This window comes from Antrostomus carolinensis, unplaced genomic scaffold (genome assembly GCF_000700745.2).
Source record: "Antrostomus carolinensis isolate BGI_N321 unplaced genomic scaffold, ASM70074v2 scaffold20390, whole genome shotgun sequence".
NCBI classification, from domain to species: domain Eukaryota; kingdom Metazoa; phylum Chordata; class Aves; order Caprimulgiformes; family Caprimulgidae; genus Antrostomus; species Antrostomus carolinensis.
The window spans coordinates 5,559-32,873 of NW_010287957.1; the positions used below are offsets into that span (position 1 = coordinate 5,559).

The 27,315-nt window shown below is 37.4% G+C and overlaps 1 protein-coding gene across 1 annotated transcript; it reads left to right on the forward strand.

Annotated features, from left to right (window-relative positions):
* The first annotated feature begins 5,539 nt into the window (after positions 1–5,539).
* CFAP97 (cilia and flagella associated protein 97) lies at positions 5,540–27,032 on the forward strand. The gene is made up of 5 exons (XM_010165044.2): positions 5,540–6,420; positions 6,510–6,581; positions 17,833–18,095; positions 26,056–26,206; positions 26,905–27,032. The coding sequence occupies exons 1-5, from the start codon at positions 5,559–5,561 to the stop codon at positions 27,030–27,032; spliced, it is 1,476 nt and encodes a 491-aa protein (XP_010163346.1). The 5' UTR covers positions 5,540–5,558.
* The last annotated feature ends 283 nt before the right edge of the window (positions 27,033–27,315 follow it).

The window sequence follows — 27,315 nt, forward strand, 5'->3', positions numbered from 1 at the left end:
CGTATGGTGTGGGGAACAGCTGTAGCAGGTATTCTGCTCTGAGCTTGGAAAATTAGAGTATCCACTAAACAGCCTGGTTGTTTCATTCATTGAGGCTTTCCCTCAAGGGAAATAGTTTCCTGAGAGGTGTATTTCCGCATTTGCATGCTTTGTTGTGTCTTGGTAGCAAAAATGAAAGCTTTAATTAAAGAGGAGGTAGGTAGGGCTGGGTATATGCGGTTTGTCACATGGCTGGAAGCAGCTGCACTAGTTGATCTTTATGACTGTTGATTGTGTCTGAGAACAAAGTAAGTTTTGGGTTAGTCTGTTTTGCATGTTTTAAGACCTGTTTCCCCTCTTTTAAACTAAACAAACCCTTAAAAGTTGGACTTCTCTAATTGTCTTAAAATTTTTATTGCTCTCTTCTACACTTTTTCAAATTTGTCTTTTTTCTTTTTCTTTTTTAAGCTGCATCCAAAAATTAGGAAGGAATAGAGAAGAGGGAGGGGCTTTGAACTAGTGTGTTTTTACATAATAACTTCAGTGATTGTTATTTTTGAAAATGTTAGATGATATGTTTAGTATTTTCACCCTTTCCCAAGTTCACCATACAGAGAGGTGATTTGTCAGTCAGCAGGTATAAGGGGGCAGGATCCCTGACAGGGTGGTGATAATGAGCAAATGGAGTCAGAGGATTTTGGAGTGTCCTAAAGAACATCTGCCATTGATAGTATACATCTTCTAAAACACTTTAACCTTCCAACTCCTTAGCTCTCAAACACTGGTTTCTGCTCTTGGAGATCAGGAGGGTGGGTCCTTATTCTGAAGAGGCAGAAATTTCCAGCAGAAAGGAGAGGTACCATCTGTGGGAGCGCTGATGGTATGGGCCGGGAGAACATTACCTGGTTGGTTACTTCTTTCAGTATCAGTTATACTTTCAAAGCCAAATTAATAACCCTAAACCAGAAAGTGGTGCTACTGGAGCCAAATACAACATTATTATTGCTTCTGATACTTTACATATATGTTTGTTAATACATCCCAAGATGATGTCTGTTCCTTTTTGTTGCAGGAAACATATTGTTGACTCATCTTCAGTGTACTACTACACTTCAGTGTACTAGTAATACAGCTGTACTGTGTTAGGGCCTTTGTGATGATGCACAGTATCCATACAGTAACATCAGAAATTTCTTATGAAGCCCACAGTGTGCTTAAAGGGGCTTGTTTTACACTTTTTTACATACCAGAATATTAACATGTCCTGAAAGCACTTATGGCCTGCAGAGGATATATCCTGCATACAAATCCATGGAGTGTGGTGTTCTGTGTGCTAGGAATTAGTATGTTATAGGGAGAAAGAAAAAACAAACCCAAGTGTCCTCTCTGTATCAACCTTCCTCTTATGAAAGTACCATCTGATTATGAAAGTAGAATGCTTAAAAGAAAAGAAAGTTGATTACTGCTTGTATTTTAATGTTGAGTTTTTTTCTTCTTTTCTGTGATTTATTTCAGTAATCTCTGCATGTATTTCAGATGGTCTGCATTTAAAAAAGTGAAAGATTGATTGGGTAACTTCGAGGTTTAACCGAGGTTAAAATACTCAGAATCTTTCACTAGGTATTTAGTGTACATCATAAGTGTTAATTGCGAACAATCAAAAATGTTACCAAAAGGTAGTGTTTGTTCAAACACAAAACCACATCTAAATCTGTATCCTCACTATATCACTTTTTATGTGCTATCCTACCTTTGTATAAGATACTTTCTATTGCAGTCATGCCTAAAGGCTTGGTATTGGGCATTACCTACAAAGGTATTTCAGGTGGTGCTGTAGTTGGCAGGTTTGCAGCTGGCAGGGAAAAACACTCGATACATTTAGCATGAATAAGTTGTTGATCTTCATTTAACGTGCAGGAGGATGTGAAAATGCTGCTTGTCCTTTGGGCAGCACAGCAGCAGCAGGCAGTGGTTGGCCTGTGCAGGGGCTCGGTGTCTTTGCTCTTGCAGCGGTGGGCCGGCGAGAATGTGGGTGCAGTCTTGGTAGGTAGTCAGGTTCTCGGTGCATCAGCCTCTTGATGCGAAAGTGGGGGGGTCCCTGCTGCCCTGACAGCCAGACTGCATGTTCTCCTTGGCTGCTTGGCCAATGCTTTCCGATCTTAAATGGGTCAAGCTTGGTGTTTACAGGTAAAGGGATTAAAAAGTGGTATAAACTAGAAGGAACTGCAGTGAGAAGAGACAAAGACAAATGAGTGTGCTTGGCTTGTGTAATGGGTGGGTGTTACAGTTACAAGAAATAAGGGGAGAGAAAAAAAAAAGTAATAAAAGATCTGACAAATAATTAATGGCCAACTTGCTCATTTGAATTGCTCATATTTGAGTTAGAGAGTTTCATGTCAGAAAGCCATGGAAAGCATATATTTTTTGTAAATAAATATGATGGTAATTAGAATTAGCAGTTAATGAAAGGTATTTGACTCTAATGATGGTTTTCTTGGGATTTCTGAATATCACTTGTTGATTCTGTATTTTAACAATTGATAACGTAGCAGAACTCTGCACTTCTCAGAAATAAAATTACATTCTGCCCTGAATATAAAAGAGCATGAGAGTGTGTGTGTGTGCACACAGAGCCAATTTATTAATTTAGGCATGGTTTATCAGCAAACTTGCTGCTTTGGCATTGCTTCTTCTTGGCAAACTCCAGCTCCCTTGAAGACATTCTAGATGCATGAGGGGAATAGGAACCAAGAATGCCATCTCTTCGCCTGTTTCCTCTTGTTTGCTTTTAATGGAAACTACAAAATTAATTATTGTTTAGTTTGTGAATGATTAAGAGTGTCAGTGAGAGAAACTGACCAACACAGCATGTCTGTTTTCTATTAAGAGGAAGGCTAAAGTCATTAGGGGGTTGTGTCAGAAAAGTGGAAGGAGCCTTTGGCAATGAAATGACGGGTGTTACAACTGCTGCTCCTTGGGCAGAGTCACACAGCTCAACTGCATTCCTCCTGTAGTGGTGGCTGCTGTCCATGAATCAGTTATGGCTCAGTCTTTGTGGAAGACAGCCCACTGGCAGGTAAGCCACTCCTGAGTCATGCAGAGTGGGAAGATGTGTGCTCCCTGGCTGGTGCTAATGGTGGAAAAGAATGTACAGGCTCCTTGCTATCTTTTATCACCTTTTGCCACCTCTGTGCTGCCCTTTTGCCACTGTCTTGAGTTAAATCCCATCCCCACTTAAGAGATGTGTTCAGAAAAGAGACATCTGAGAAGTTGTGGCATGACCACGTATTATCTTATAGCTGATGAGATACTGTTAGTTTAGGCTCCATTGCAGGAGTGACATTACATAAACTAAATATACATGGATGTGTGTATTACACTCAACAAAATATTATATTTCAAGCTGTACTGGTTAGTCTACCTCCACTTGCAAACCTGTTTTTTGCCTTATCCCCTTATGCTCTCACATGTACAGCAGTGTTAACAGTATATCAAATCTATGTGTTTGAGACAAGTGAAATACACCACATGCCTACTTTTACCAATTAGTTGTGATCTGTCTGAAGCTATAAACTGGTGAGATGCTAGTGCCTTAAGCAATAAAAACTTTGCATCGTGGAGAAGAAAGGTTTTTGTTCTAATTTTAACACTGTACTTCCTATACTAATTTTCTTCATAGAATTGATTTTGCCCAAGTTGTACTTGCTAAGTAAATAATCCATGATATATGGTCTGCAGGTAATGCCAAAAATATCTAATTGGTTCTCTTCTGGTTTAGGTTACATGAGGTAGAAAATTAAATGTAAATAATGTGGTACTCTTCTGAATTTTTTTTTTTCTATTGTGCATGTTTTGATATATTAAAATGCATTATCTTTTTAGGAAGCTGCTCTGGGAAAACTTGATGACAGTTGGGTATTGCAGACTATGCAAATTGCCCGAGACATGAATATGAAAAATTTCCAAATTCCGTGTAGTGTTTCAAATTAAGAGTTCCCGGGTGTTTTACTGCTTTGTTCTGCTGCTCTTGGAGGAGCTAGGTGCTTTAAAGAGTTTCTCTTCGTGGTACCAAAGTTGACTTCTGCTTCTGTTGTTTAATAGCATTTTCAGCTTTATACAACATCTAACCTTATTAAGTCTCTTTTCATTTCTTTGGCTTTGTGAATCTTAAAACCCCAGGACATTCCACACCTTCTGCTTTTAAAGTTTATGTTGTGCTTTTTGTATTTGGGGTGCATATTTCAAATTCCTCTAAAACTGAGTAGTATTTGAGAAGTGGCAAGAAAACTGAGTGACATAGACCTTTAAATATTCCGTATCTTGAGGTAATTTTAGCTACAAGCTTTCTTGGGATAATCTTGCCGTTTCAAAGCAGATTGAGGAATTCCTTTTTCACGTTTGTTTGCCATGGCTACAAACTATATGTTGTTTAAGAGAGACTGTCCATCTTGTAAAATATTCTGGTTCTTCTGCTTTGTATAGTTTCTTCCACTGTCTGTTTTTTTGTTTCCTTGGCTCTAAGGAATGTTTGATATTTATTGATTGCAGCTTACACAATTTATATAAAGTTTGTTGTAAATAGTAGGAGAAAGGTCCTGCTGACTAGATGGGAACAGTCGTCTTTGATACTGGCTAATTTTGTTTGGTTGTGGGGTGTTTGGGTTTTTTTATTTTGACTGGGTATATCCTACTAATGAGTGGGAACTTTCATATTCTGCCTGCCACATATATAGGCTCTAACACCATATATTTCTGCAAGAGGTATGATGCAATAGGAGCAGATCTGTAGATCATAATGGTTAGTGCTGACAACCTGATATCCACAGTATATGTATTTGGGCTAGCCATGATCTGGTCCCATGGACTGAATGGTGTCTGCTGGTTTAAGTGCACTAGTTTGGTGTGTAGAGCACACTTTAAATGTTAGTTTCTTCTCAAAGAATCGAGTTTGTTCACTGTACTGTGCCTTATGAGTTAGTGGGGACTGTCAAGAAAAGCAGGCTCCTGATCCAAACTAAAACATTAACACTGGCATACCCTACGTCTATTAGAATTTAACCTATAGAGCCATGGATCTTCTGATGTAAATTGAAATTGCTCCTATTCTAAGTGCTGAAATTCAGCAGTTTGAATGGCTGTCAGCCAAGATGATGACCACCACAAGCAAATAAGGTTCTTAATGTAAAACCCAAACTAATGATAGCTCATTAGTGGCTCTAGCTTAAAGGCACAAAAGAAGACACTTAAATTGCTTGTAGTTGAGACTCTTAGTTGCTAACAGTGTTTGACTAATTTCCTTAGGAGTGAAAGTTTTGAAATTGTGATGGGTTTTGTTGGTTTAAAGTAAAACTTTTCTGTCTAACTTGAGCTGTGTACAATGAGGTGGCACTAAATTTCTTCATAGAACTCACTATGGAGTTGTCCCTAGCAACATAACATAATTAATTGCACAATTATAAATTACTAGAGCTAAAAGAGTAAAGAACAAAACTGTTATACTTAAAGTGTACTTGGATCTGGTTTTATGCTAACCTTTGGAACATTTTCTGATGGTTGCAGGTGGCTCTTCATATTTCAGTATGGACCAGTTTGAAGATGCATCAGATGGTGAAGTAGATCATGCTTTCTTTGACAGTGAATTTGAAGAAGAGAAAACGAGAGCTGAAGAAAATGGTGAATGTATAGGGAAAGGAAGTACAAAGGCAGCTCATGCAGACCCTGATTTAGTTTCTAATTCAAAGGATGCAAAGTGTTGTGAGGAGGAAAGTGAAGAAAAGCAGAAAGATTTGCAGAAGGATCAGTCCCTAGAAAATAGCACAGATCATCCTGGAGATGCTTCATCTTTGTTGCTTTCTCCAGTTGCAGAGAATGCAGGTACCTCTGGAGTGACATCTGCAGCCAGTAGGGGAACACAGGAGACTGTTCCTGCTGGAATCCCCAAAATAGTTAAAGAAGGTGAAGACGATTATTACACTGACGAAGAAGATAGTAGTGATGATGGCAAAAAACAGAAGGTTAGACCAAAGTCAGCTAAGCAGTCAAACAACATAAAAAAGGCCAGCAAAAAATATACTAGTATCAGCTCCTCCTCCTCTTCTTCCTCCTCCTCATCCTCCTCATCTTCATCCTCAAGCTCAGATACAGATTGTTCTGATACAGATTCCGATAGCTGTTTATCAGATTCATCTTATTCCTCCTCAAAGAGGAATGCCTGTAAGAATGCTTTTCTGTCTCCAAAACAAAAATTCAAGTCAGCAATGAAATTAGCAGAAGGAAAACCAAAGCTTGGTGATTATTTGGAGGAGTCTGAAGACACAGTGACTGATGTAACACCCCTGTCAACTCCAGACATCAGTCCTATCCAGTCTTTTGAACTTGCAGCATCAAATGATAAGAAACTAAAAATAAAAAGACAGGAAAATGTGAATCAAGAATTATATGGTAATTTTGGAGAATATAAGCACAACACAAAATTTGTAAAACTGATGGGGCTGGGAAATCCAATCTTATATCTCTGTTTTTTTCATTAGATTCCGAGTTTGAGCACAGATATGGTCGAAAAGTCTTACATGATGCCATGGACCTGAATCAGCTTTTGAAAGGTGAATTTTAAATTTTCTTTTTACAACATATGATATCTGTACATTGTTGAGAACAACCGAGTTATAACAGAAGAGGTTTTAATGCGCCACGTGTTATTAGAACTGGTTGTGATTAGGCTGTGTTGATCTCTTTCTTTGAATTCTTATGTGTGTAAATAGTACTGATTCTTAAGTGGAAAGAAGCAGCATGTGTATGAGTGTGTGTTGGTATGCATATATCTAAAGTAAGATACACAGACAGAGTGAATCTGTAAATAAGATTTGATTTATTAACAAACTGAATAATAAAACTGTGAAGATGCGTTTTGAGAAATCAGGGTTTACTGGACTATGCCACATTTTACTATCTAAATGAAAACACCAACCTTTCTGATAAAATTCTGGGTTATCAGCCTTCAAAATTGAAAGACAGTCCAAAACTACATTGCATGATAAATAGTATTAATATATTTAAACTTCTGGTACCTTTTTGATAATGAAACAGAATTACTTGAAATTCTTTTTCTGAACGAAGTGTCTGCCTTCTAAAATGCCATAAAATCTAGTAAAGGTATTTTAAAGAGAAAAATAACAGATAATCTTTACTAAAACTTGAGTGGTTGCTTGTTGCCAATAGATTTAATAAGTCTAAATAATGTAGCCTAAGAGAGAGAACTTGGTGTCTCTTTCACTGCGCTAATTGCAAACCTTCATTGTATGGGGTGAGAATGCACTGGATGATCTCGTGTGTATTTTAAGGTCTACACAGTGCTTTTGTGCTTGTTTTCATGGCCCGGAGTTTTCAGTATTACAGTCTATAGAATAAAAGAGGATTGGCTCAAGAAACCTGCTGATCTTGGGTGAGGAAAGTCTCTTACAGTGTAAGTCTGGTACATTTTAACCCAAGTTTGCTGTATTGTGGTAGATCTGGCATGACTAAAACTGTGTGTGTCATCTTTTCTTCATTTTGCACGTTACCAGACTGAGCCTCTAGTGAGTAAGGACTCAGAATACCATGTATGAATCATTTGACTTTCTTATGAGTAGAAATGAGGATTTTACTTGTATGGAAATTCCTCTGATGGTAAGAAAAGCAGAGATAGCCATCGAGAAGGGCAGAGCTGATTCTCATCGCTGACAGTCCTTGTGCTCCAGCAATTCTGTCGTACTAGAAAAGGCTCCAACCACTTGTGAAAATATGATGTTAGAAGAGTTGTTGCTAGGCAATTGAAATTATGATGTCCTACATCTTTGTTTGTTCCCTGATAGCAAGAAGCCATTTAATAACTGGTGATTATGGAAGGATTCATCTCATCCGTAAAACAAATGAGTGTTGTAGCTCAGCATAAGTATTCTCAGGGAGGAATTTCTGTTTGGGGGTGGGGGGTAGTTTTTTCCCCAAACTGAAAAACAATTCTAAAATGACAGTAATAAAGATAGAGTAATGAGAAGTAGAATTCATATATTCTGGCAGCTAATGTTCCTGATTAACATGCATATTACTCCCAAGTGCCTCTCTAAATTGGCAAGCATAACATAGCTTAATTACTTTGGGTATTTTGAAGTTTAAATGGGGCAGGATTATTAATGGTGGAAAGTAAGTAGTCTGGGAAAATAGGAGCTAATCTTATTGCTTCCTGGTTTTTCTGTACTCATTAGGAAAAAAAAAAAGTGCAAATGATTCCTCTCCTAGTCTCCCTTAAAAGTTCATCAGAACTGTATGGGCATGAGCATTACAAGTGAGAAGAGTATAAGCCCAGACCTGAGTGCATGAAAGAGAATTTGAATGATCATCACAGTGTCTCAGACTTTGTTTTAAATTTTAATATTCTTCCAGTAATCTATGCTGATGAAGCATTTAGTTTAATTTTTTTGTCAAATATGCTTGTAACATAGCTGGGCCTAAGCATTTACAGCAGTTACGTGACTTTTATTTCCCAAGGTCCCCAGATACTTGCAGAATTTCAGTGTGATCTGTTATTGTGTTGTTTCTAGGGGGCATGCAGGGATTAATTTTGTACAGTTCTATGCATTGGTAATGTGAACATTTGGGAAGACTAGAATCTTGTTTTAAAAAGAATCACAAAAACAAAGAAAGGGAAGAAATCTGTTACAAGTGCATGCTGTTCAAAGAACTAGTTTTGGACTAGAACAAGAATCTGGTTATTAAGCAGTGAGGTAGTTTGTGTATCTTAAAATAGAATTCATTTGAAGCATTTAGAAAAAATGTTGCAATTAAATTAAAAAGGAGCTGAAATAATTTTTCCTCTATATTGTATGCCCTTGATACATATTTATACTCATATGGCAAATTATTCATTTTTATAAGCATTTAAAAAAACTCCTATTTAGATTTTAAAAAAAATCATCATGCCCTTACATTTACTAAAGCTATGCTTGTTCTTGATAGAAGCCAAATTTTAAGTTATGCTATTCTAAATAATTTAAAATCTCGCATATAATATAATTTTAGTTGGAAATCTCATAGTCTTTGTGCTGTATGTTGTGCTTTGAATGCTTTTGAGGTGAGTATTGCTGTGCAGCTTTATTGCTGGTTTTAGAAATACTGTTTAGTGACCAGAACTTTGAACAAGAGATTGATAAAGATATGGGATAACAATTGGTTGCTACATCTGAAAATTGACTTTTTATGTATGCTGTTATTTAAGTGAGCATTACCAGGTACTGCAACTTGCTGTGCAGCCTCCATTCAGCCTATGGAAAATAACTGAACTAGTTTTAGTCAAAATGGCAGAAATCTACTTCGTAACAGTAGCTGGGGGCAAAGTGAAGATTGTGCTTGAAGGCTGGAGAGAAGCAGGGTCAGGTTCTGCATGTTGCTAGAGACACACAAAGCATACGAATGTAGCCCTTACGTTGGCATCGATTAGACAGGAGTCGAGCCCTGTTTCAAAGGGAAGGAAGAACTACAATAAAATGTGCAGTTTTCAAAATCTGCAGGTTGTATGGCTGTGCTGGCATAGCTCTGTGTGTCTGCTGGTGAAGGAAGGGCATGTGAATGGTAGAGCACTCTTGAGAGCAGATGCAGGATGAAAGAAGACAGATAAACATAGGAAACACAGGCAGTGATGAAATTGCTGAGCCCAGGTATAGCTCCGAAGCTACGACGTTAAGGTTTGGGGTGCACACTTGCACTGTTTCACACTGCAGTTTGCAGTGGGAACAGTATTGCTAGAAACTGCAGGCCATAGTGAAAGAGGAGGTGGTGCAAGGTGAACAATGAACTTGGAACTTTGTGGCTCGATCTCTGTTTCCAGATCAGTCCCGTGGCAGCATCTGATGCTCAGTTCAGAGTGGCTTGGACTTGAGGTGGAGGGAGCACCTCTCTGCAGCACCCACCCCCCTGAGGGGCTGAGCCTGCCCCACTCACTCATACCAAAGCCCTGTGGCTGCAAAGCCTGGAGTACTAAAACCAGCCTGGGTCACGTTAAAATCGAGGTCCACCTGAACCATTTTATTCAAGTTACTCGACTTAGTGATTACTTATTAATTGTCCCTGCATTGTACATAAATTCATTGGGTTTATCTGTTTTGGTAGCTGTGACCTGCTAAATTATTTAATTGTTCTTGGTAGTGGTTTTTACTTCTGTTCATGAAAACCACTTGCTGTTTGGGTGACATGCTTATTTAAAATGTATATAAATGCTAAATATATGACACTTCAGTCATCTCATTTTTACAGACATATAAGTCAATGTTTAGGAAGCTTACATCATTTAATTACAATGCTAAGAATGATGTCATGTAGCTGTTGTCACTATGGTGTGTAAGAACTATTGTAGCACTGTGGAGTCAGACAGCCACTCTACTTAGGAATTTAAATATCTTCTCAGTGTGACCAAGAACATAAGTACTCACAATTTCAGTTACTCGAGGCTAGTAGGGTTTATATTTTACAGACCTCTCATTCTTTATGTCCTTCTTTTTTTTTTCCTTTTTTTTTTTTTTTTTTAACCACCTACATGGAAGAAAATTTTCAGGTAGAAATACAATTCTTCAATTGTTTCATGATGTTATATAGATTTTTGTGTGTAATTCTTTTGTGAGCCAATGCTATTTCTACTTTGCTATAAACCTTAAAGATCTTTCAGAAAATTAAAATAATAACTAAGAGCAATATTCAAAACCCATTATAATAAATGTCAGAGTTACCTCCTTCTCTGCTGTACTCTAGAGTAATCTGAACACAAGAAGATAATTAAATATGCCAGTGCAAAGAAGTAGATTGTAAAAAATATATTTTGGAAGTGCTTTCCTAAAGCTCCATGTTAGAAAGTTGGAAATAAAAAATGGGAAATTTTTCTGAGGCTATTTTGCTTCATCCTATGTCTTGATCCAGTGTCCCATGTAATTTTAAGGAGTTGAGGTTATGCAGATAAAGAGATGGGTTAAGCATGAGTGTGAATTAAGCAGTCATGCATTTCCATCCCCATTATACTACAGCCTTGCTCCCTGTCTTTAGACAAATCTCTTGATTTATGTAGCTCAGAATACAGAGTTGTACGCTAAAAATGCTGTGTGTTTCTTTATCTGAATTTATGTTGGGTATCAATACAGTAGTAATGGGATTGCACAAGGTATATAGAGTGCTAAAGAATTTAGCACTTTGTGTTTTCTTCTCTCTAAAAGGGGATTGATACCTGCTTATTTTACAGGTGTCTGTGAGAATTAATCTGTAAATCCATGGTATTAGCTATTATTAACCTGAGAAGGTGGTGTGATGGGGTAAGTAGGACAATGGGCCACAGACTGAAGATCTGAATTCTATCCTTGAAGCTGTCACTGACCTATATGCCCTCTGATAAATCTTTTTGCCTCTTCTGTGCCTTAAATTTGCTATTATAAAATAGTCAGAGCTCACTTGGTGAAAACACTGTGATATAAATATAATTATTATGAAAGTAAAAACTCTGTTTCTGAACAACAGCTATTGTAGAAAACTCAATAGCAGCCTCAACTGAACATGTAGCAATTGCTTTAACTTTTTTTTTCTCTAATTTGTCACTCAGGAAATAGGTTTTTTTTATAACTTAAATTTCCCCTCTTAGGGATGTGTTATCTGTGTGCTTATTCATGCTGAACTAATCTATTTGTAGAATAACTGTTAAACAATATCTAAATTTAAATTAGACTCTTAAATATATACATAAACACCCAAACTCCACAGCTGAACTAAACATATAAATATTTTTCACTGAGTTTTGTTTAGTTTTTGTTCATAGTTTGAACTAACTGTGTGTGGGTAGACATATGCATCGTTTTCACAAGTCCAGTAACTCACATTGAGGTTGAAGAGCAATTATCAACTTATTCTTATGTTACAGAGTTTGAAAACAGCTTTAAAATCTTTAAGATTGTAAAGAGATCCAGACTTTCCCAGCATCCATAAGAAAATATGTAATTTGGGTGAAAAAAAATTTTTGCACCTGTAAGGTATCCGTTGTCTTTTGATACCAAGAAATAACTAGCAGCCCTATTTATGCATAAATTTTTCGGGAGGAAAATTTATACTGGAAAAGCACACTCTCCTTTTCTTAAAAAAACTATCAAATAGTTCTCCAAAATCCTTTTTGAAGAGATCTGTGATATGAAATAATGAAGAGATACAGTTTAGAGATACTACCAGGAAATAGTTTTAGATTTAAACTATTAGACATTGAATGAAGAACTGTGGTTTAATCCTTTTGTATTTTTCAAATGTGTTACAGATGTAGTAGTGGAGCAGCATAAAGCAAAACACCAGGCAAATTCAAAAGTGCAAGCACTGAAGCGATTTAATGCCTTTTCCTCTCCTGGGATTGCAGCAGATACACTGAAACATGCATGATTTTTAATTTTAGCCTTAATGCCATTAGGACAGCTGTATCATCCTGTCCTAATGCATTTGACTTGCTAATTATCATTTGTATTTTATATAAGGTTTGGCCTTTCTCACTCTGCAAGGTCATTTCAATGCTTACAAATTGAAAGCAATAAACAGCTTGTTTTATTGCTTAAAAGAAATTCAGGTGTCTCTCCATGGAAACCAGCTTTCATAGAAGTCCTATGAATACCAGGGAATTTTCTTTTTACTGCTCACCAGTAAATGAGAAGTAGAACTGCACACTGTCAAGTCTTTATGCAAATACTGCTGCTTGTTTAGCCCCCTCACCCAAATTATTGATTTATGACCTGGCTGACAATGAAATGGTAAGTAGGGATTTAGTTAAATTACTTATTACTCACTGATAGAATGTGAAGCTACAGGTATTTAATTGTTCGAAGACTTATAAACTCTTCAGATCCTTGAATCATAACCTTAAACTGTAGTGTTGCCTCAACATATCATTGACCACCGTAAAAATAGTAAGATAAACCATTCAATGCTTATGCATTGTGATTAAAGAGCAGTATGGGTGCATCGTTGAATAAATTATTGAAGTATCTTTGAAACTCAGGTTTTTTATTTATATAACACTAACTGTACCTTAAATATTTAATAGCATTTAGAAAAAATGCATTTACCTCTTACATGGGATCTCGATTCTTTTTTGTTTATTGATGGTGAGTTGTCTCTGGTTTTGTAGGCTTGTGCTGCCCTCGCTTAGACACCTCCTGCCTTTGCCATGAAAGCAATGTTGTTGCTGGTGAATGTTGAAGCGCATTCAGTGCTTATTGGACGTGCATACCTGCTGTGGATTAAATAATTTTCTGTCATAGTAAGTGAGCAAAGAATAGGAATATGATGCTGTATAAGTGGTGTTTTGCAGGGTACAGGTTGGACAGATGTTTAGCCAGGCAACTTTGGAAGTAGTGGAGCTATTACTGCTGACTGGAAGTTCTAGGATCAGAAGCCTCGTTCTGGACAGTGGAAATAGCGTTGCTCCCACTTCAGGAAGACCTGTAGAACGTTTTGCTCCCTCCTTCGTTAGAGTGCTACTGTGGTTTATTTGACCATCGTTTAAAGAGCAGTGATTTCATGGCTGTCCTCTGTCTTCTGCTTGTTCTGTTAGAAACAAGCACTTAACCTTGCAGTATTAGTGATCCTCTTTCAGTAAGTGACACAGTATGCATTCTCTTGCTTGTCTTTTTTCTACTAAACTTTTAAACTCTCCTGTCGTGTAGTTTCTAAGGAGATCAATGATGCATTTGCTGTGATTTAGAAAAGGTTACCTATGGATAAGCTTCAGTCAGTTACAGTTTGTTTTGAAGTGGTGTTTGCATGTTGAATTCTTCCTTAAGATAGATCTGAACTAAGTAAAACACAATTCTAATTTATTAACTTAGCAGTTTGAAGAACAACAAAACAACTGCTTTTAATGTGTTATCTGATCAAGTGCCTTGCTGCAATGAGCTACTTGTGAAATGTCAAATGTGATTCATCGTCTAGGTCATGCAGAAGGCTAACTGTATAAAGATCAGTTGAGGAACTGAAATTGGTGAGGAACTAGAGACTTTTTGATTCATCTTTTCACCCCACCCCTTGAAGAAAACGTGCTGCACATGTTGTATTGCATATGAACTTTGGTGTAAAATTCATTAGTGTTCTGTAATTCATCAGTGTATCAAGAGATTAGTTACTGGTTTTTGACTCAGGCTTCAGTGAATAACTTCACAGCAGAACTTTAATGGTGGTCTTAACAATTCCTTAATATGTTTCTTTGAGTTTTGATAAATTTGGTATTATCACTGTTAGCAAGCCCTTAACCTCAGGAGTTGTCAGAAAGCTGTTGGCAGTAGTAAAGTCAGTTCCTACACTAAGTAAGTATAAATAATAAGTAATAATGAGGCTAAGAATGCACAGCATACTGAAGAAAGTGGGCAGAGTCTCTCTTTCCTGCCTGCAGCAAGTGGGAAAGGCTATTCTGTCTGTGGTGAGGTGATAAATGGTGTGGATGAGATGCTGTAGAAGGAAAATATATTAGAAGGAAGAAGACGTATGAGAGGCTAAGGAAAGGATAAAGAAAGAAGAGGTAAATGGAAAATAAAAGTCTCTGCATTGGGGGGATGTGACTGAAGAAGCTGGAAGGTGAGATTAAAGTTAGTCAGTAAAGTTCTGTCATGCTTCACTCACACGTATCAGCGGTAGTATCCAGTAGAGCAACGCATGGAAATGTACATAGGTACATATTCACCCTGACTGCCTGGGAGCTTCTGGTAAAATACCGGTGGTGTTTAATGCTGCAGGAGTGGCGTACCACTGCCCCCTAGGAGATGTAAGTGACAAAGTGACACAGTGCTTGTTGAGCCCCGTGTATAGCAGTCACTGCAGGGCTTCTTAAATCAGTATTTCTAAAAGCATTTACTGACCAGCATTGAGGGGAAAGGGAAAGGTGTTTGTTCCATGTCATCGCTTTGTTTTGGTTGTTTTGGTTTGTTTTCTTTTTTTCATCACAGCTGACAGGGATTTTCCAGAAAAATGAGCAAGTCAAAAGATAAGTAGTTACCTTGATGCTTATTTATCTTGAAGCATTTTAAATCTGTGTTTACTGGGTATAGTTCATAGTTGCATCATAAGAGTGTACACTCTACACCAAAGTCTAGCCAGCCACCTTCTAGGGAATTAAAACAATCACGTACCAGTGAAGACATGAAACCTGTATTTCTAATTAAAAATGTCCTTATTGTGAATGCTGTTGCCTTAAATGGAATTTGACTAGTTCACACCTTTCACAGAAAGAAAAGAGCTGTTTGGAATTTACTGTGACAGTTATTTATTCTGAAGCTTAAATGTCCCCTGTGAGAGACTGCATTACCAATAGCATCGGTGCCACAAAGCTGGGTTAAGACTTCAGTGGAACTGTTCTTTACCACAACCTGATTTCCACTCTTGCCTATGACTTGCAGTCTTGTTTAACCTGTGAGATGCTATGCATGTAAGGCAAAAGATGAAATTGTCTTTCATAGCTTCATAATAATACAATTATCAATTATCTAACATGATATATAATAAATATATATTTCAGATGGTTGTTGAAATTACTTTCTTGCAATTATGTTCTTTATTGCTGGTTTTGCATGTTCCCATGAGGATATATTTAATTATTTTTTACTGAGAAGTACGCTGCAGCTTGATGTTACAGTGTGAATTGTGTGGCTCTAGTTATTTTCTGTGTGTTTCTTTTTGTCCTTTATAGGTGTATCCAGATAAGTTTCAGGACAAGTTTGTCTCCTCAAATAGTGTTGAGGGCTGTACTAGTTTTCCTTTGAGAATAATTTACTAAATTGTAAAGGTGCTTTTAAAGACATTTATACTTTATTAACCTGTTGGTTGGTACACTTGACCTGCGCTGGTTTTCATTGTGTCTTAGTTTTGAGGTGATTTGCATCTTCTCTTGGCAAATTAAAAAAAAATATTTACTAATGTGAACAGCTTTACAGTTAGAGCTGCCCAGGGGCAGTTCTTGCCTATACTGGCTAGTGTGCTGATGGTACAAGCTTACTAATTTCCAGAGGGATTTTGAAATTCATTAACGGTTTGGATTTTGAGTTCTGGATACTGTTTATAAATTTCTCAAAGACAGAAGCAATATTTGCTTGCATCAGTTCTGGAATAAACTCAGTTGAGATACTGCAAGAAATATTTCACTTTGTTTTGAAGCAAGAACGCACTCATCATTCTTTGAGGTTTGTAAGCTATTAAAGGCTGCCTCAGACATCTCTTGCTAAAAAAATGCTGATGTGGAAGTGTCTGCTGAGGAAATATTACTGCATGCCTGTTTTTTTATTTCTGCTTTTCTCAAAGCTTCTGCTTTGGATGCTTGTTTTGTGTGTGTGGGGGTAAGAGTGAGAGGTATCCTCTGGAAGCACTGTGATATTGGAGGAATGTGGGGAATGGCTTGAGTAAGGCTTCCTTGTCTGTGTCTCAGCGCCGAAAAATCGATTTGCTGTAACATGGTACCGTCATTCCTGTACCATACATAATGCAAACAGCAAAGCTCTTAAAACAGTTGCCAGAAGATCTACTGCAGAGGTTTAGAAAGCAAAGGCATAGAAATAGGTCAATAGCAAAGCTCCAGTGGAACTATCATCAACATAGCTGGCTCTGGCTGGGAGTGAAGTTTTCCAGTTATTATCTTATCTTGCACTTATGCAAGTCTGTCTTGCTGTGTATTTTTAAGTGTCCATTCTTTGTTCTTTTGTCTTGAAGCCTCATATCCTGGTTTAATTTGTTGGGTTTTTACTGTTTTAAACTGCAAGGCTCCAGTAATTTTTATTTTGTTATGTATGCTCACTCATTTGTCTCCATCCATTAAATTTCATTTTCGTCTTTCCCGTTGCAATTTCTGCACCAACATGATGTAGGATTGCTTGAGGAGCAAAGGATCAACAAGATCACTTCAGGAAATGCATTTTGTGTTTCTCAGTCATGCTTCTCCAGCGTCCGTTTTCTATGTGAAACATCATTTCTGTTCTGCCTCTCAGCTGAGACAGATATTTTGGATATCTTTGGAGCAAAGTTTGATCTCTTTCCATGTGCAAGCATCTAAATACTTATTTATGGTTTAATTCTTAGTTCTGTAAGTTATTTCTAGTCGTGGCTTCCTGAAACTGTGTTTTCTGTTGCTTGGAAAACATCTCTGATGCTTATATTAGTGCCACAAATTATACTACTGTGATGACTGTGTTCAGTGTTGCTTTAGTGCTGTATAACGGTAGCCCCGTATATATAAAATTGCCTATGCTGATTGCTGGTACCATAGTAACTGCAGTAAAAATATTTGAGGATAGAAGTCTGAGCATGATGTGTCATTGTAGAAGTTGGGCAAGAGTACTGGTGGAGGTAGAGATAAGGGATGATCAGAGTCAAAGCAGGGATCAGGAATACTGATCATGCAGAAGTGACTGTGCACATAACGCTGATTTATATTCTGATTTCTAAATCACAGGTATGTTCTACACAACTGCTTACACAGTGTGTGCATGTTACTAATTCTCTTGTCTTGCTCAATTGTTCACTGCATCTGTTAAATTCCTTTGGGTTACCAGTCATAAATGGGGGTGGATTCCTAGTGAAAAGGAAGCAGACAGATTTTAACTAAGGCCAAAAAGACTTGATTTTTTTTTTTGAGATGAAACTTGTGTAAAATCAATGTGCTGAGGACAACTGAGCATCCCTGAAAAAATCTGAAATGCATAAACCTGGAATTTAGATGGAGGGGAGGTGAAATATACCTTGGTTTTTCGGGTCGGTAAATAAATCCTAATAATAGAATGCAAGATTTGTATTTGGTTTGGTTTTTTTAATCTGAGTATTTTTGCCATTTTAAAGCTTTCTTGCAGTTAGAGAAAAAAGAACAAAAACTAACCATCGATCAGCCATCCAAAGGAACAAGGAAAAATTATTCTTTCACAAATGAAGAAGTAAGACAGATTGATCGGGAAAACCAAAGGTTGCTAAAAGAACTGTCCAGACAGTCTGAAAAGCCAAGAAGAAGTACCACAGCGAAGAAACCAGCTTTACCACCTCCTAAACTGTACCACACTGCCCTCAACAGGCAAAAGGAGCAGCAAAGAATTGAAAGGGAAAACCTGGTGAGTTCTGAGAACTGATTTGGATCAGTAAATTGAGAAGGACTGTTTGTTTTCAGATGAACTACTGCTGCCTACTCTACAAAACTGGTAAGGCAGCACTTGGAGCTTTACTGCAGTAAGTCTTTACTGTGCTGTTTGTGTTACTGTTTGTATGGTTTTTTTGGGAGAAAAATAATGCTTTTTCCAGATGAAAATAGATTTTACTTTATATTAATTTGCTCTACTTTAGTATCATTCTGTTTAAGAGGAACAACCGTTATAGTTAACACATAACTTTGGAATAGCAGTCTGTTCATCCTGTTTCATGATTGCTGCTCTCTCAAGAACAGGCTTGTGAAAAATAAAGCAGTTGGTCTGATAGCATCAAACCCATTATATTTGAAATACAGAGGATACAATGTGAATGCTAGTTTTGTTTTTTGACTCATTTTATAGCTATCCCTCTTTTTCAACATTTGTGGCTTTGTTTTCAGTTTTTGCTTGTCACAGTATTTGAATGTAATGGCAATCACAATAATTTTAGTGGAAAACAGAAATTCAAGCTCATTTGTAAGGATATTTGCAGACTTGTGAAATAAAAATAATACTGTTTTGAATAAGATGTTTTTAGTGATTGAGTTGTAATACATATAATGACATTTTTGTATCTCCTGGTTGATTAGTGTGTTTGAAAAGGAGATAAAATATAGTTAAAATATTTGGAGAATTTATAGTGGAAGTAATTTAATAACTTTTTTCTTCTGTGTAAATGTAGATTTCCTTTTACATAGATGGAGATAAAGATTCAACATGGGGAAAGTCTAATTGACCTATTCAGGGAAATCTATTAGGTTTTAGTTCTCCTAGCTTTCAGACATGTAGATTGTTAAAACTTTTCAAAGTAGGAAACTTTCTCCCTGGCTCTACTAGAGTACAGTTGACCAAAAGAACGTTATATTTCATGCACTGAAAGAATACTTTTTGTACATGTGTGATACTTCTCATTGTCTGTGGAAGAAATGTTTTTAGATTTTGGTTTTTTTAGGTTGGTTTTAGGTTCTTCATGTGTTGTGGGAGGAGTTGGTTTTTTGTTTATTTAAAATGTTTGAAGCAGAACCTGCTTTTCCACATAAACCTTGATAATATGAGTGCATTCTTAGGCTGTGGGGAGGAAGTGCTGTGTCACACGCATGTGTGATCTAATTGTAATATGCTGTACTACATAACAATAGATGATTACTGTTGTATTAATGTCTCTGATATTTTACAATACACTTCTGTTTACTCAAAGCCACAAACCTTTTCTCTTTTGATATATTGCAATATTTTGTCCAAGAATGTCTTGCCTTTGCAACTTTTGGATCAAAAATTCAGCAAACCTAAACACATACAGTCATTTCACACGTTGCTGGCTTTTAGTATGTGTTGGAGATTAATGGTGCTTGCTTGTAATTTGAGAAATAATATCCTTCATTTACTTATTCATTTATGCTTTAGTTGCTGTCATCAGCAACCTGAGTGGACATGTTTGACAGCAGAATCATTCCTTAGAATTTATGTAAGGACATCATGCTGTTTTAGACTATGAAAACATTTAGTTTATTTGTTTCCCCAAACTCAGGATGATATATTCTGCTCTTCTTTTTGGAAGAGTGATTCATCAGTACAGCTCTTACGTTTTGTTTGACGTTGATATAATTTCTGAGCAATTCTGCTTACTTTTTTATTCTGTTTGAAGTATATGCACACCTAGAGCATCACCGCTGTAAAACTGATTTTTCCAGCACTAACTTTTGGGATTACAAGTGAAACCTCCTGGGTCTAGTGCTAGAGACGGTAAATGAAAGAGCTGCCCTACCCTGCGCATTGATGAGACATTTTTGCTTTATATAGCTGAAAGTATGTTATTTGTGAACATGTTTTCTTCTGGTCAGCAGGCCTGAGGTACTTTATGCAGGATATCCTGCTTGATACACATTTGTGAAATGTTTGTTGGAGAAGGTTGCAGGATTTTGTAAATAATTCAAGAATAGAAATCTACATCAGTAGTCTGTGCAGAGAGTCAAAGAAATTTGATGGAGAGATTTTTATTTGTTTTCCTGTTGGATTACAGCTTTTATAATTTCTTGTCCTGAGGTTAACACCTTGTCTAGGGAAAACTTTTACTTATTCTGATAGAACATTCTTGGAGTAATGCCCATATTGAATGTTATCAGAAAGACAGCTTGATTTCTGGTGCAGGCATTTGGCATCAGAGGTGATGCAAGGAAAGTAATTCAAATATTAGAAAACTAGAGATGAATCTAAGTGGTTTAGAGCTCTCTAGTTTTGTGAAAGGGTGCAAGGAGGTACAGGGAACATATGCTGCTCCCACAGACTGCTAGAAAGAGCTGTGATGGAATAGAAAGGTGCATTGCTCCTAAGAACAGTGGTTACAAAGCCACGATTAGCAATTTATGGAAAAGACACAACAAAATAGATCACTGTTAAAATTAATGTCAGAATTTTATACTTGCTGCTTTTGAGTCTGTGCTTTCATAAGTGGAACCTGCTTTTAATTGCTTATCTGAGTTAGCGGGACTAGAATGCCTCTCTTGCCGATAGAGGATGCTGCTGATTCAAAAAACATTCTACTCTTGTGTTTGAAGATATTCCCAACCCCAGTGAAAAGGGACATAAGTCTAACTGATGTGCTACTTTTTTCCCATGTCTGCATATATGTGTGTCTATCTGTATTGACATATTAGTCATTATTTCTGCCAGTATAAATAAAATACTCAGCTTCATAGACTAGACACTACACACCATTTAAACTTTTAGTGAATTATTCTGTTGTGCAAAAATCTCTACTGGTATATATAGGTAAGTATTTGGGGATGGTGAAATACAGATTTGCAGGCACTACACCATTCTTCAGTCACTTCATCTAAATGTAGAATAAATTTGTATCTGTGTGTCGGTTTTTGTTGGGTTTTTTTAATTGTTTTTATTAATTCTGACTAGGATTTAGGTGTTAGATGACCATAGTGAGCTAAGCCGCTCTGTTCAGCGAGGTTCCTTGGGAGCAAGTGACCTTTTGAGTTCATACTGGAAGTTCACTGGAAGATCTCAACAAGTCTGGGATAGCAGTTCTCAAACTGTAGATCAAGGGGGGTGAGGGTGTTCTCCTTTTTTGTAGATATTTGGTCTTTCCACACATCCCTGTGTGTTATTCTTACCCCATGCTGTTATGACTTACTGCACTCACATAGCACTCCATGTCGTTTATTCCCCCACCTCATAGTCCCTCAAAATGTACCCTAAGCCCCAGCAGATCCAACACTGATCCCAGTTCCAGTATAGTCACCTCCCTGCAAAATTAAAAAACAAACAAACCAACAACAAACCCCCAAACTTCCTGTCTCTCTCTGCAAGGACTATCTTTATCTTTTCACCTACTTGGCTTCTCAAGTTTTCTCTGCTGCAGATGTCATGAATGCTTTTCCCCATCACCTTCTGTAGTCATCGTGGCCTCTACCAGCATGAAGATCCTTCAGCCAAACTGATTCCCTTCTCTTGCAGTCTGGGCTGCCTTTGTCTTGCTGGAAAACCTGAACCTCCTTTAGAAATGCAAGTACTGTACTGCTATAAATGTGAATGTTCGTTTGTCTCCACTTGATTTAGTGGTACAGGTGGGCTGTGGCAATTGGGTGAGGAGAAAAGGGCGAGGGAGGGATAGTGTCTCTGGCCATCCCCCTAAATGGCTGCCATGACATACAAACAATATACCATCTTGAGCCACAGCCTTGAATCCCGTGCTGCACTGCACCTGCCCTGGCACCCATGTCATGACACAAGCAGGGAGATAACTTCTCCCTTCCAACCCAAACCATTCTGTGATTCTATGCATGGAAAGAAACGGGGCGGGGAGGGCACTGGTCCATCAGAGCTGTGCCTGGGCACCTCATACTTTCCTCCCTCAATGTATTACACATTGCTTTTTCTCTGCCTTCCCTTTGTCCCATCCCAAGGACCAACCCCTGAGTCTGAGAGCATCAGACCTTGGACACTGTATACTTATGTGGTTGTAGAAAGCATACCAAGGTTGTTCAGCCTTACTGGTCTCAGTCTGGAGAAGAAAGCTGTAGCCAATACAGTTGTAAAAGAGAATCTAGTCTTCTGGGTCTTCTTAGGAGCTCAGACATGTTCATGTTGGGTTGGTGACTCTTCAGAAACTCAAGCACACAGGGCTTTATGAGATATTTTCACTTACTGGGTTCAAAGCCATTGTATGCCAAGACTAAGGACAAAATGTTGGTAGTTCCTGAGATTACAAAGTGCAATGCAAAAAAAAAAAAAAAAAAACCCCAAAAAACCCCAACCACAAACAAAAATAATTTTAAAAAAACCCAACCAAAACCAAAAATGTTTCCATGGCTCTCTTATCAGGGGAAGCCATCAGGATGTGGGATTGGCACACAGGTGTACCAGGCTAAAATATACTGCAGTACAGTGCAAATATGGTGCAATTCTGTGATCATAGTATTTAGGCTATAGGTTCTTTGTGGTCAGTTATTTTTGTGGTTTGTTGATTCCTGACTCAGACTCAAGATTCCTGAACACTGCTGTGGTAGTTATAATAAAGACTGGCTAATTGGCAGGTTCAAGGAAAGTTTTGGTTATTTTGCACGCTGCTCAATTTAGTGAGATTTTTTTTTTTTAATACTCGGCCTACTTTCTTTATGTTGATGCCAGCCATACATAAACTTGATGGCTGTTCAGTTAAAAAGACTGCTCTGTAGGTTTAAGAACATTTTTTTTTGTGGTTTTTGACATTTTCAGCTTATCAGGTTAGAGTTAATTAATGCAACTGGCAATTGAAGAAAATTACAAATACTTGTATTGATAAGAACAGAAAGCTATCCTTGAATGCACTGATATCTACTGCCCCCTTCCCCCACCTGGACTCTGCAAAGGGACAGTGTGGTCACTAACATCAGTGACATTAGAGGAGGCATAATATAAATAAATTTGAACAGCTGTTAAGGCAGACTAGTCAGCTGGTTAGGATTCAAAGGAGGTGTAACTGAAGCCTTCATGCATTTAAAAAGTGAAGTAAAACAAGAAAAAACCCCACGTTTTACCTTCTCTCTGAACCCAATTTAGGAGTGCTGCATTTTCAGTGGGTTTTTCCCTTATTTTTAAACATAGCTGCAGAAAAGTGTGTACTGATTATTGGTTTTTGTCTTTCCTTTTTCTGACAAAGAACATTAGAATTAGCTGTAGTGCTTTCCTGATATGCCCAAAATTGAATTAGCAGCATTTATCTTGGCCCACTGTATAGCAGCATCTTCTGATACAGTGTCGGGTTCATTTGTTCTCCAGTTGTTGGCAATCTGACATTTCCTTCTGTCATTGACAATATGTATTTTAGAGTCTTTATAGATCAAAATCTATGTCCAGATGTCTAGATTTGTAAAGATCACCTATTCCTAGAAGGTGATCATGCAGGAACATCTTCTGTGATTTTTTAAATTTGTTTTGTTTTAATATGTATAATTGTTCTACTTTTATTGTAAACTCAGTATTAAAATAAAAGAAGATGAGAGAATAGAAGCCTGAGAAGTCTTTTGCCAAGCTGGGAGATAATCAATGGTATTATATATGTATTATTGAGCTTGAATCAAGAGGTCTGAGGAGCTACAATGCAATTTAGAGCAACTGATGAGATTCTTGACATTAGTGTCTGTTACTCATTTTTTATTATTCCTTAAATCTGGTTGGGAACATATCTTTGGTTCTAAGCACCTGGATTATTTTATGTTATGTGATTTTTTTTGATCATTAAGATCAATTATGAGATTTCTGTTTACTTTAGTGGTGTGGGATTAAGGCTCCAGAAATTTAGCACTTCAAAAGAACAGGGAAAGTGGCAGTGTTCTGTCCATTTCTCAGAAGGAGAACATAATGAGAGAATTAGTAGATTTATATGTATAATTGGAAAAGAACATTTTTTTTTCAAGGTACTTGTACCATTGTGCAAGGGAGTTTGTCAGTTAAGTAAGTCAAGATTGCAGGGCTGGTAATAAAAACATAAGAATCGGGTTATTTCTGGGGTACAGATTTAGTAGGTCAGGACTGCCATTTCAGTGTGGGGATGAGTTTGTTTCTGTATGCAGCAGGCTGTTCTCCAGACTGCAAAATTCATGACCGCAAACGGCATGTAAGTTAACATGCCCTTGGTACAGTTTGCAGCAGAGGGCAAGGGAACCACAGGTGCTCCTCTCTCATTCTCTTGAGGAGCTTTTCTTACAGCACTTGGGCATAGAATCTTTATCTGCTCATTTTGTAGCTCAGGGAATTTGCCTGATCAATTTGTGATTGAACTGAACATATTGAGAGCTTCTGTTTTTAATATTGAAGGTAAAAAAAGTGATCTCTGCAAGTCTAAAAGTATGTGGATGAAATTGTGAGTAGAATGTTGGATGTAACATTCAGAGACAAGTCTACCATTTCGTGTTCTGCAACTGGTTTTAGTGAAGAGCTATTTCTAGCTGAAGTCCTTCCTTTGACTTTTGCTTACTTAGGTATTTCCACTTGACGATGAACTGACTGGCACTTGATGCAGGCGCTTGTGACATCCTGTGTCTGAGCCAAAATCGCTTGTCCTTTCTCTCTCATGCACTCTGTGCAGGTTTCCAGTGCCCGTGCATAAGCTACCTGGAGTTTGTAGATTCCTATTACAGCTAGACAATGACTACTGACATCCTGTGAATACTATACTATTTCCTAAGTCACTTTCTGTAATTTATTTATTCTTCTTTAATAAATAAATAAATTGGTGGCTGATTGGGAGTGGGGAAGAATGATAGTTACATACAAAGTGCGATTTAACGGCTATACAGACAGATTCTTGACTTCTGCCATATCAGTACTCATCTAGACAATACATCCTTATTAACAGAGGTATTTTTAGTACTTGGGAGACTTGCATAATTGCAGCTTGCGTTGCCTGTCATTAATAGGATGCATGTCGTAACCCTGATCAGCAATGATTGTGTCATTGCCAAATGCTTGTAGGCCCCATCAAATGAATTGAAATTAGTTAGTGGAGGGAATGTATAGATCTATGCAAAGCAGGCACTGGAGTCAAAATATATTAAAAATGTGGAGTTGTTAATTGGAAGTTGTATGGAGCCGGATACTTTCAAATTTGTCCTGCCATCAGGTTCTTTTTTTTTAGATTATGGAAATTTCTTAAACCAATAAATCCTGTTTCAAGTAGAAGTAGTTATGCAGAATGGGAAATTCTCTGTATCTTACATATACTATGTAAGTAGCTGTTCTAATTTAATGCTTGCTGCATGATTACCAGGGGTAATTTGAACAAGAGGAAATGATGTCTATAACAATAATTTAAACTAGAATATCTTAAAATTACATTATGGATAAAAAACCTAGTGTCCTGTGGATGTTTGTGCTTTCTTTTTGACACTGCTTTCACAGAATTCAGGTCAGTAATTCTCTCTGGGTATCCTATAAGGCAATATGAAATGGTCTAAGTGTGCTTGCAAAGCAAAGATTTAAAAAAACCAAACCAAACCAAAACAACTTCTCATCCTTCTGGAAATTTAGAAGAGAGTGGTAACCAAAGGTAGGATTAGAGGAGTGCAGCCCATCTTCTCACCACCTTGACTATCGCCAAACAGATGTGTTTCAAGTTATCATGAAGTACAGCAATCTATGGGCTACTAAAGATGTACTCAACACAGAACTGATGGTATATAAGAGATAGTAACTATTTGTGTCGTCCTGTAACACTAAGGAAGAATTGAATGTGAGCAGAATAGCCTATGCTGGTCACCAGTGGAGGAGTTCATGTTATGCAACACTAAAAACTTGGGGGTCTTTTGCAGTTCAGTTAAAAATCAGTTTGTGAATGTTGGTTTTGTAGCTTCTTGTTCATTCTTTCTCTTTCTTGATACTTTTCGTTGATACTAAGGCTTTCCTGAAAAGACTGGAAGCAGTGAAACCAACAGCTGGTATGAGGCGTTCCGAACAATTGATGGACTATCAGCGACAGATGAGTTATCTAAGTTCTTCACCTTCTGTAAGAAGAGGAAAATCTGCTTTCAGCCAGCTTAGTCCTTCACGTAAGTACATTGAAGTTGCAGGTTCTTGCATTTCTTTGCATCTGTTTCTTTTTATAGTTCAGAATTGAGAAGTACATACTGCTAAGAATAGAAAATAAATCCCTTTCTCTGCCTTCCTTAGATTGATCATTTATCACAGAGAGATCATTAAAGTGATTTTTTTTTCTTAATCATACCAAAAGTGCGATGAACATATGAACTGTTTACTTCCCATCCTAAATTTCTAATAAATTACCTTGTTAATCATCTTTTCCGAGAAGGTCGGAAAAAAATTCCTGTTGTAAAGAAATATTTCTCATTTCGCCAGTACCCTTTATTCAAAGGAGAAGGCAGGGGGGAAACCACCACAAAAACCCCAAAGAAGGTTCAAATTCTCATTCAGAAAATGTAAACCTTCTGATAGTAGTCTTGTTTCTCTTAGAAATTGTATATGTAATACTTGGAAGCAGCTCATGTGTCCCCGTAGAGCCATACATGTTGGATTAAAGAACCATAACACTGTGGCATAGACTTGAATTATTTGTCCTGACCATTTACAAATAACTCATAACATTTTGGGTTTGTGTTCAAATTACTGTGATTTGTTTTTTTCTGGAAACTATAGTAATGAGTGTTGTAGTACTAATACAGCATGAAGGTTTCTGTTGTACTGAGCATAAGCATTCTCACTGGGGTTTTTTCTGTGTGTGTGTTAACAGGAGGCACTTCAAGAGCATCCGGTGTACCAAGTGCAGTGAGCCAGAGGAACAAAAAACCCATGTCTGATTCAGCCAGTGGGGCATTACAGAGACCTAAACCCGCTAGTGTCCGTGCTGCTTGGTTATAAATGCATTCTTTGCCTTGCATTCTGAGATGATGCTCAGACTTCTATGTTCAGTGCTTTTGTAAATTCTGTGTGCAGAAATATTTTATGCATTGTTCAGTGATGAAAATATATTGCATATGGTATAATTGCTTATAAAATGGTTTTAAGTGAACACTTTCACTTCAGTCAGTGTTTTCCATGACAGGAAGAACTTATGAAAGAGAAGGAGGTATTTAAACAGACAAGTTAAATAGAAATTGCTAATTATTATTTTATTCTCAAATCGTAAGTGGAATTTGTATCC